Source organism: Typha latifolia, chromosome 13, assembly GCF_019914945.1.
Source record: "Typha latifolia isolate L0001 chromosome 13, TyphaL0001v2, whole genome shotgun sequence".
Lineage (NCBI taxonomy): Eukaryota > Viridiplantae > Streptophyta > Magnoliopsida > Poales > Typhaceae > Typha > Typha latifolia.
The window spans coordinates 7,861,074-7,871,781 of NC_133098.1; the positions used below are offsets into that span (position 1 = coordinate 7,861,074).

The 10,708-nt window shown below is 39.2% G+C and overlaps 1 protein-coding gene across 1 annotated transcript; it reads right to left on the bottom strand.

The window, feature by feature from the left end:
• Nucleotides 1-420: 420 nt before the first annotated feature.
• LOC140800001 (uncharacterized) lies at nt 421-3,699 on the bottom strand. The gene is made up of 3 exons (XM_073154614.1): nt 3,259-3,699; nt 2,740-2,887; nt 421-895 (listed from the first exon to the last, which is right to left on the bottom strand). Exons 1-3 carry the CDS (start codon nt 3,610-3,612, stop codon nt 666-668), a joined length of 732 nt encoding a protein of 243 aa, XP_073010715.1. The 5' UTR covers nt 3,613-3,699; the 3' UTR covers nt 421-665.
• Between the last annotated feature and the right edge of the window lie 7,009 nt (nt 3,700-10,708).

Consider the following 10,708-nt stretch of genomic DNA (forward strand, 5'->3'; position numbering starts at 1 on the left):
CCCACCAAGGACCCTTGCGGGTACAATTGGACAACAGCCTACCTTTCGCACTTACTCAAATGTGAAGACAGCTCCTAGGGTCCCTCTATGGACTCTCACATCTGCCCAGGTGGAGAAGCGAAGGGCTAAGGGGTTGTTCTTTAGATGCAATGAGAAGTTCACCCCAAGACATCACTGTGCGCAACAAATCGGTTTAGTGGTGCTTATAGATGGAGAGGATGAGGAGGACTGTCAGATGGATGATGAGAGTGTTACAAGGGACATAATAGATGAGCAGCAGCAGATTGAGGTAGAGGAGATTGAGGCGGACAAGATTAGAGTTAGATTGGAAGATATCTTCCGAGAAGTATACAATGGTCGGAGGGTGATACAACCCGATTAATCAAGATCAGGAAAGGACAAATAAATGACGGAAATATGTACATATAATTAAAGTATCTATATTTCACAATATACCTTGATTTGCAGAAGTATTGATGATTGTTGTCACAGTGAGTAAAGGGATTATTATACCCTAAGTACTCAATTAAAATGGCAGCTATCTAGCTTTTCACTCATTACAATCCCTACAAATTTACCACGCCAACTTATCTGCGACAACCAAGGATTCATATTCCTTTAAGCGCCCAACATAATAAGTTCATCCCCTTTGATTACTGACTGCATTATAGTTTATATTCGACTTCCTTAAGATGTTCTCCAGTGACATCGAGTGTAGGAACTTTAACTCTCAAAGGATTGCTTGAGCTGTAAGAGTTGGCTGCCAAGAAAATTATATGGGGATTTCCATATCTATTGACATCCAAACTGTATAACTGTTGCCCAGCAGCAAAACTACCAAGTAACTGATATGATCTCTCGGAGCCATCCATTGCCAAACAAAGTTCATCAGTACCTGCACAAAACCAACAAATGCAGAATTTATAGTGAAATCTCGGTTTGATTAATCGAACTAACAAATCACATGCTTGATAGAAATATATTGTCTCATAACACAATAAGAACACCACAGCATGCTGCATCAAAAGATGATTTTGAGATAAACAATGCATTTTAGGCTAGATTTATAACAACTTTACATATGTATCAATTCAAAATCATCTAATTTACTGGTAAACCATCTGACCGTAATAAATAAAGCATAAATGTTGCAACTCCTAGTGATACACTATGGTGTGGACACCATCTTTCTATGTGTTCTTTCACAGGTATGAGGGGTCAGCCCACCCAGATGACACTCTAGCTCTGCAACAGATCATGAAACGACTTTGTTGTTAAAGACATATTGAGTCTTTTTATGTTAGGGTACTTTAGTCTATTGTTCTTTTAGTCCTTGTTTGCTTTGAGTTTTGTGACGTGAGGAGGGAGTCCTTAGACTTTGTCAGGAACTCCTAACTAAGTTCAGTAACAATTTTTTTCTTTATTTCTAAGCAAAATCACTCCCCAATATAAAATAAAAATTCTAATATAAATTATCAATTAATTCTAATTTTACCCTTGGCATAAATTTAATCTATCACTTTTATGTCTTATCAATGTTGTTTATCTTTTCTCTCTCTCCTATCTCTTATTTCTCTTCCAAAAAATGCATTATCTTTTATTATAAAACAAGTCATCTTTTATCAAAGCTTATAAAAAATATAACCTTGAAAGAAAATACTCCGAAACACCGGTGAAAAAAGTTAAAAAATTATTATTTAATATAATTTATTAATAAGTTTAGTATGTGTTTAAAATGGCTAACTTGCATTTATATTTAATAATAATAATATTTTGGTACTATTTGCATAGCACATACTCAATTTCCTAAAAATAATAAATATTTCATATTTTTTCATGTGATAATAATTATACCCCTATTTCAAATCGTCTCTCATCTATCTCTAATTTTTCACCAAAATAAATACATTTCTCTCCATCTTTTGAAATTTAAAATTTTAAGTCCGTAATAACTCACTTTTTTAATAAAAATATTCAATACGAACAACTTCTTAAAAAATATTAAAAAATAATCATATTAAAAAATTAAAAATGATATTAGAAAATAATATCAAAATTATTTGGAAACAATAATCTTATGATGTTATATTAAAAATATTAAATTTATATTATTTAAAAAATAATAATATATAAACCCGCAAATAGGCATACACCATGTAAGCCTATTTTTGGGAATGCATGTACATATAAGCCCACAAATAGGCTTACATGCATGTAAGGGCATATACATATAAGCCCACAAATCAGTAATTAAAAAGCTTTTAATTGATAAAAAATAATACTTTTAAATTTTATTAGTAAAATCAAAAAGTCATGTTGATCTATTAATTTTATATATATCATTTATTTCCTTCCAAAACCAATATATATTTTACTTTTTCATATCACATGAAAAGTAATAATTATAATTTAGCCTACTTCACAACCAAAGATCATATTTTTTTGGCCTAAGAAATGAGGGTAGTTAATTAAGTTCCGATAAAAACTTATATAAGGTTTGAGATACTATTATTGAAGATTAATGAATATTAAAATATTTTGAGATATTTTTATGCGGTGCAGATATAGAAATGAACCATCTACACACTCATCAAAGATTTCTAGACTACATAGATAAACAAGTAGATGAAATCATGTGTTTTAAAAACAAAACTACTCTTTAGGTTGTGGTAATAGAGAAAATTGTATTTGTCAAGTAGAACAAGTTACATGGCCTGGAGTAAATAGGTAATAACTTACATGCAGCAAGCTCTTTCTGTGTCTGGTATACAAACTCCAATGCTGCCGAGACCTCCTCCTCAAACCGAAGGAATGGTCCTCGATTGAAACCCATCTTCTTAATCTTGCAGAGCCCCTCGCCCAATTCCATCATCGCCCCTCGATGGTTCTGAATATCAACCAAAACATGAGAGATACTGATAGAATCAATCCAGTTCACGCCAGCATCAAATTTGAAACTGATAAAAACATATGATTTTCATGGAAAGCTCATAATTTATCCTCCGAAGTTTCCCTTCTTAAACAAAAGCCTACTTGGCAATGCATCCTTTTAAGTATCATATAGTTTTCATTAAATTGGTCCTCAATAGAAATCAAAAGTCCAAAACTTTAATATATTGATAGAATCAATTCAGCTCAAGTCACCACCAAAATTTCCAAATAACATAAGGGACATAAATTTGAACGGAAAGCTCATATTAGTATTACCCTTCTAAAACCCCTCATAATTCGAAACAGAGATAGGGTTTTTTAGAACACCTGGTTGAAGAGGTGATGAAATCCCACGGCGCACTGCAGGATCCCATGGAGGAGGGTCCGGGTCGGCTCCTCCGCGCCGTACCAGAGCTCCTCGAGCACATCGTGGCATCGGTGGTAGTCGCCGCCGTTGAAGAGCCTTACGGCTGCATCGAAGCTCGGATCCTCCCCGTCCGGCAGCATCTCCAGTGGGACATCGCCGCCAGTTAACCGACGACGAAGCCGGAAGTCGACGGCCCGGCGATGCGGTCGGCCGTCGCGCGGGCGGACGGCAATGTAGGATTTCGGAGGCGGGAGCGGGGATCTGATCTCTTTGAGGGAAGCCAAGGAGGGCATGAATGCCGATGCAGCGGCCATTTGGGCGTGGAGCCGACTCGGAAGGTCTTGTATTATTCACCATGTGGTGGAGGTGAAGCGAGCGCGATAGCGTGACGGAAGAGCAACGCTCTAAATCTACGAGTTCTTTACTATAAGTATTTACCAAAAAGCATGGGGTTATTTGCACCGAAAATCCATTTAGTTTAAATGTAACAGGGCATGGTAATTTTTTTTTTATTTTTTTTTCAACTTTGCTCTTTTTGTACTCGAGTCTCTCATTAAATGCCCTTGACAGATAAAACAATATTTTTTACATGAAGGTGATTGATTAGACCGTATAGGAACGGATTGAGTTGCTTTTTCTTCTTCCTTCTTCCTCCTCTTCTTCTTTCAGTTTGTGCATTTAGGAACTTATCTTCATCATCTTATCTCGCTCTTGTTTATTCATTATATTAGTAAGAATAGAACATATATCTGAGCGTAATGTGAGGGTTTTGTTTCGCTATAATAGTGCTATTATTTTGGACGATAAGAAAAGATTTTTGCATTATGAGGGCAGTTGTATCATTCATACAAGTTTTTTGAAGTAATGTGAATCCCTCGAGGTGAGTTTGAAGTCAATTTGAAATACCTATTCCCTTACAACCATGATATATCTGTCGATATCTTAGAAGATAGTGATATTGTAAAGATGTATGATTTGTCACCGTTATTTTGTCAAGCTATACAAACTTTTTGAACGAGGAAAAAGAAGGATTTATCCAAATAAATTAACATTTTATGTTCATGATTACATTGAACATATGTAGAAAAATTACTTTTTGCTTACTTTAATGATGGCATTGAACATAAAAGTCATTATTGATTAACATATGTTGTACTTTAATAATGACATTAGTAATTTAGCTACAAATTTTATAATCAAATTACGAATTTAGCTATGAATTTCACAATTGAATTACGAATTTAGCTACAAATTTTGTAATTGAACTATTAATTATCTACGAATTTCATAATTGAACTATGAATATAGTAGCTAAATTCGCAATTGAATTACCAATTTCATAATTGAACGACAAATTTAGTTACGAATTTTATAATTTAACTACGAATTTAGCTACGAATTTTCTTAATATTTGATATCGCCATGTTATTAATGTTATTTTAGGACAATCCAGTTGAAAAATTCCATGAATGAGTAGCCGCCTATTGTTTCAAATATTTCAAGTCCTAGCAATATTCACTTGCAAATGAGCAATGGAAGAAAGCAATAGTGTTATGCAAATGTTTGAAAACATTTCATACGATTACTGAATTGCTTTCAGAAACTTCATATGCGATAGCTAACTTATTTTTCAAAGAATTTTGTGCTATTCAGTTGCAAATTAAAGAATGGTGCAAAAGTTTTGATAAACTTGTTCTTTCTATGGCAACATCAATGCAAGACAAATTTGATAAATATTAGAAGCAATGCAATCTTATACTAGTAGTGGCTTCAATTTTGGATCCTCGATACAAGATGAAACTTATGGTGTATTACTTTTCTAAAATTTCGTGAACTCATAAGGAATTTGTATAATGAATATGCATCCAAATTTTCTTCTCCGTCTGATCCAAATGTGAATATAAATAATAGCAAGTGTTGTAGAGTGGTAGAGTTGATCTTGATGTTGATGAAGATTTAGAGCAATTTTTAAGTGAGAAATGTCAACAATAATCTATTAAGATGATACGATCACACCTCTGGCTATGGAGCTCTAATACTAGCTTGTTGCGATCACGCCTTTTTGGTGAAGGGTCGATCTCTTCCAATTCTTGATCTGGACTAGATCTGGCACGGAACTTTGAAATAAGATCCCGAAATATGCCGCCGTCGGATCGACGTGAAATTTTGATATATTGTAGGCCCGGAAAAGAGCTTTCCAACAAATCATTTCAGGCGAATCGGAGTTGGGGATCTCGAGATATCGTTCGTTTAGTGGACGAACATCTGAATGCTCTATTTTGGATCCGTGGATGGAGGCACGAGATCCTAGGTAATGGTGGATGGTGGACCGGCGTTAATGTGGTGGCACCTAGTGAAAAGTGATGGTGGAAGGGTTGTGGTTGATGGAAGGATTAGGGCAAGTGTTGGATAGATTGGAAGAAGGGGGAGGAGAGGGTCACTCCTAAAGGACTAGGGTGATTGGCCAGTCGAGGGAGATTAGAAGCAGCGTCGCCGGGGATTGAGGGAATGGGAGCGAAGAAGACGAAGGAGGCAAGGCTGTAATAACCCAAGGTTAAAAAAAAAAAAATTATTCCTGCACTGCATGGCACGACAGCTCGTGCCATGCAGTGGCAACCGAGATGGGCGCCACGCGCCCCAAGCATTGGCCCGGCCAACCTGGCCGAGCCAGCTGGCGCGGTGGGCCCCCGCCGCCGCAGCCTCCCTCCCCACCGCCTCTCTTCCCCTTTTCTTTCTCTCTCTCTCTCTCTCTCTCTCTCTCTCTCTCTCTCTCTCTCTCTTTTCGAGCTCTCGCTGACCTTTCTCTCTTCCTCTCTCTCTCCCAAACACTCTCTCTCTTTACCCACTGCCGCCGCCACCTCCTCTAGCTCCGGTGAGCCTCCCTCCCTCTCTCCCTCTCTCTACCTCTCTCTCTCTCTTTCTCTCTTTTCTCTTTTTCTCCTTGTCGGTTTCCTCTCGGAACCGCCGGAGGATTGAGCCGTCGGCGAGAGGCCGGCCGCTGAGTGGCCACCAGCGGCCGCACCCCTCCCCCATGGCCCAACCCTCTTTTTTCTTCTTTTTCTTTCTTCTTCTCCTTCTTCTTCTCTTCCTTCTTCCTCTCCTCCTCCTCCTTCTTTCCTCCTCTCCTCTGTCTGCACTCTAGAAGTGGCGCTGGGCCAAGCGCCTTGCTGTGCGTGGTGCTGGGCTGAGCCCAGCACTAAATGCAATTCTATTTTCTATTTTTTTTTTGTTTTCTCTCTCCTCTCTTTCTATATATATATATATATATATATATATATATGCACAATTAGGTTAGCTTAGTTAATTTAATGTAATTAAGTTATACAAATTAAATATAATTATATCATAGCTAGTATATAGTTCTAATTATACCATGTTTAACAAAATGCCTGCAATATAAATTACTATTTTAATCCTAAGGAATTTTAGGGTTATGTACGTATATTTTTACGTAATTAATTGCAGTAACTTAATTCTTATTTTCTTAATTATCAAAGAGAATAATAGACAGATAAAATATATTCTAAATACATAAATAAATAATATAATTATGATTGATAAATAACAAAAACAAATATTTGAAGAGTACATAATTACAATAAGAAACTATTCTTTTGTCTGGTTAATTTTAAATTAATAGAAAGACTGACATATTTGCTATAAATAATTTCAGATCCCGACCCCCCTGATCAAGATTCCGTGGACTTAGCTATCGAGGCGTGATCGATATCGTAATAGCGTGAACGAGTGGTGGTTTGGTATTTGCAGTGGTGTGAGTAGTCTTATCCCTTAGACGCCTTTCTCAAATTAGGTTACATTATATATTTGTGTATATGCATGTTTTGGCCTCCAGCATAATTATATGATTTTTTTTCTAGAGATGATTATAGTCGAGCATATTTTATCATGCATTCGATTACGCTAATTTGGAATAAGAGTATATTGGTGATATATATATATAGATAATCAGAGATGATTCTATTGTTATGATTGTTTACTGAGTTGATCTATAGCATGAGTATGCATGTAATAGATTAGCATGAGTATGCATATGTTGACGATACAGTTGGAGACTACATTGCATCATTTTATCTTGATTCCTATTCCACCTAAACTCCTGTTATGCATTGACTCGTTATCGTACTGGATATATGCATATGATTTGTCATTTAGAAGGAAAGCATGAAATGTGATTGATAGGATAGTTGATAGAAAGTGTGAGGATACCCGAGTTGGCGCGAGGGTTAGGACGCGCTTGGTGGATGATTGATCGCTCGACATGGTCGCGATCCTGTTGGCCTTACGTCTGAGGTCGTTAGTCTGTGTGCGCAGCAGACATTCGGACACATGCCGTTCGCTAGGGCATATGTGGCGAGTTATCCTCACGAGGTTTCTATCAACTATGTGTGTGCCCTGGTCCTGGATGGATGTTGATACCTAGCGGTGGCGGGGTATGATTATATTTGAGATACTCCTTGCGGATGGCGAGTATGCTCTGAGCCTTCGGGCATGATGTTGAGACCGGCACGGGTATTGACTGTGCACAAAGTGGTCTAGTACGACGATATTATACCGAGATGTCGGTAATGATCGTGATGTTAAGAAATGCATATGACTTCATTATTATCGACATACCTGATTATTGAGTGGTCAATATACATCATATATAATTTTATCTGATATCATAGCATCGTCAGGGTCGGCATGCATCGTGTGTCATATTTGAGAGAGAGTTATGATGATCATATGACATGGTGATCTGTTTATTCATTGTCGAGGATTATGTATTTTTATCATTTATGACATGACATGTTATCTATATTTCATTTATGTAGTATTGAGGACACATTCATTTACTCATTCATGACATGATACTCTTTCGATTCATATTATCCAAGACTTGATTTACTCTCTCGCTTAGCATCACCGATTCGGGGTAAGGTCTATTCACCGAGCCTTTAGCTCATGACTCTCTTGTTTTCTACTTTCCAAAACCCGGAGATTGAGAAGAACAGATACTCCCTTAGAGGTCTTGTCAGGTGCGTGAGGAATAGGGTGTGGTTAGTGTTGTATGCCGCTTGAGTTATCTTATCGATGTAATAGTAGACATCCTCCAAAGTGTATCTCGTATCCTTGTCTTATACCTTAGCAGGTGACTTTGTACTTGTATAATTATGTATATACCTCTATTGTGTATATGTAGTTGTGAAGAGCTCTTGATGATGTGTTGTGGCTTTGTGTGGGGCCCAAGTAAGGTTATCTCGTATGCTATTGACGAGTTAGACTTGGGTTATTCTTAGTTTAGATATTGTGGAGAAAATTATGATGTTACTACGTGTTTATTTGATTGTCAGTAACAAACCGATTGGTCAGGTGCTATGCACGTGTCGTGTGGGCTCGTGCTATGCACGTGTTCAGAGTGTGGGTGTCACACAAGGCAAACTCAATTCTCAATAATCAATAATCAATTTGGTTGCCTACCACATCCTTTTATAAGCTAACCAACAACTCAAATTAACCTTAAAAACACAATTTTCGTCGACCAAGTTCGAACTCGCCCGACCGCATTCGAACGCACCGAGTTCGCTCTTCTGGATTTGCGAACGCGATGCAGGCGTTCAAACGCGCGATCGAACGCGCCTATCGGTATTTGCGAACGCGATGCAGGCGTTCACAGTGCGTTCGAACGCATCGCGTTCGAACGCACAGTACATTCTCTTCACCACGTTCACAACCCCGTTCACAAACCGCGTTCGAACTCACTCCACCCACGTTCGAACGCGAGTTACAGAAAACTTATTTTAATGGAAATTAAACACTAAAATATGAAATAAAAATACTTCTAAAGTGAATCCATGCTCGAGACGACGTCGGTGAAGTCCGAATCGTATCAATCCACCACGCTTCCGCAACCTTGTCCTCAAGGTTTGAAGTTTGTGAAGCGATCTTTGAACTCTGACTTAAGTTCCTCCATGGTATGATCTTCTGCATTGGTTCCCCACATATCTGAAGATATAGGAAATGTTGGTGCTGAGAAAGAGGCAAGCTCACTCGTGTCAGGTTGGCGCGAAAGAGCATCGGCGGCTCGATTTTCAATCCCCTTTTTGTAAACTAATTCGTAGTCATACCCAAGGAGTTTCGTGACCCACCGTTGTTGGGCTGGGGTGTGCACACGTTGCTCCATGAAGTAGGGTAAGCTACGCTGGTCCGTGCAGATAGTAAACCGTTGGCCAATCAAGTAGGGTCGCCATTTGGTGACGGCGTGTAGAATCGCTGGCATTTCGCGCTCGTAGGTAGATAGCTGTCGCGACTGACTTGACAATGCTTTGCTCATATATGCCACGGGTCTGCCCTCTTGCATCAAAACTGATCCAATGCCCTCACCCGAAGCGTCGCACTCCACCACAAAGGATTGCCGAAATCTGGTAGTGCTAGAACCGGAGCTGTAGACATAGCTGTCTTCAAGGCTTCGAAGGCCTCCGTTGCTTTGCCCGTCCATTGAAACCCAACTTTTCTAAGTAAGGAGGTCAGCGGGGCAGCAATTTTGCCATAGTTGGCAACAAATTGCCGGTAGTACCCTGTCAATCCAAGGAATCCCCTCAATTCCCTCTGATTAGTAGGAATCGGTCAATCCACCATATTCTTGATCTTGCTTGGGTCAGCTTCCACTCCTTTTACAGAGATTATATGCCCCAAGTACTCCACTCTTGACTCTCCCCAAAGACACTTGCTCATCTTAACTTTTAGTTGGTTTTGTCGCAAGATATTTAATACCTCCCACACGTGCCGCAAGTGCTCACTCCAATTTCTGCTGTATACTAGAATATCGTCAAAGAAGACGAGCATGTACCGACGCAAGAGTGGGCGAAAGAGGTAATTCATCAGCCCTTGGAAGGTGGCCGGTGCATTGGTGAGCCCAAACGGCATGACTCGGAACTCATAGTGGCCATCGTGAGTTCGAAATGCCGTTTTGTGTACATCTTCAGGGTCGACTCGGATTTGATGGTATCCCGCTCTTAAGTCAAGTTTGCTGAAGTAGGCCGACCCTGTGAGCTCATCTAGCAACTCCTCCATCACCGGTATTGGATATCGGTCCTTGACAGTAATTACATTCAAGGCTCGGTAGTCGACGCAAAACCGCCAACTACGATCTTTCTTCCGAACCAGCAGCACCGGCGATGAGTAGGCACTTCTACTCGGTTGAATAATCCCTTGCTCGAGCATTTCCTCCACCAATTTACTGATCTCTTCCTTCTGGACATGCGGGTACCGATAGGGTCGGACATTTGCAGGTTCAGCCCCTGGAATGATTTGGATGCGATGGTCATGACGATGGTTCAGCGGTAGTCCTCGGGGTTCCTTGAAGAGATCTTGAAACTCCTGCAGCAGCTCTTCCATGTCAGAGGCTAC

Excerpts from the sequence above, each read along its gene's own strand:
- LOC140800001 (XM_073154614.1), bottom strand. The coding sequence starts at position 3,612 with ATGGCCGCTGCATCGGCATTCATGCCCTCCTTGGCTTCCCTCAAAGAG. Across the intron at positions 2,888-3,258 it reads TTCATCACCTCTTCAACCAG|AACCATCGAGGGGCGATGAT; the intron begins GTGTTCTAAAAA and ends GTTGATATTCAG. Across the intron at positions 896-2,739 it reads ACAGAAAGAGCTTGCTGCAT|GTACTGATGAACTTTGTTTG; the intron begins GTAAGTTATTAC and ends GGTTTTGTGCAG.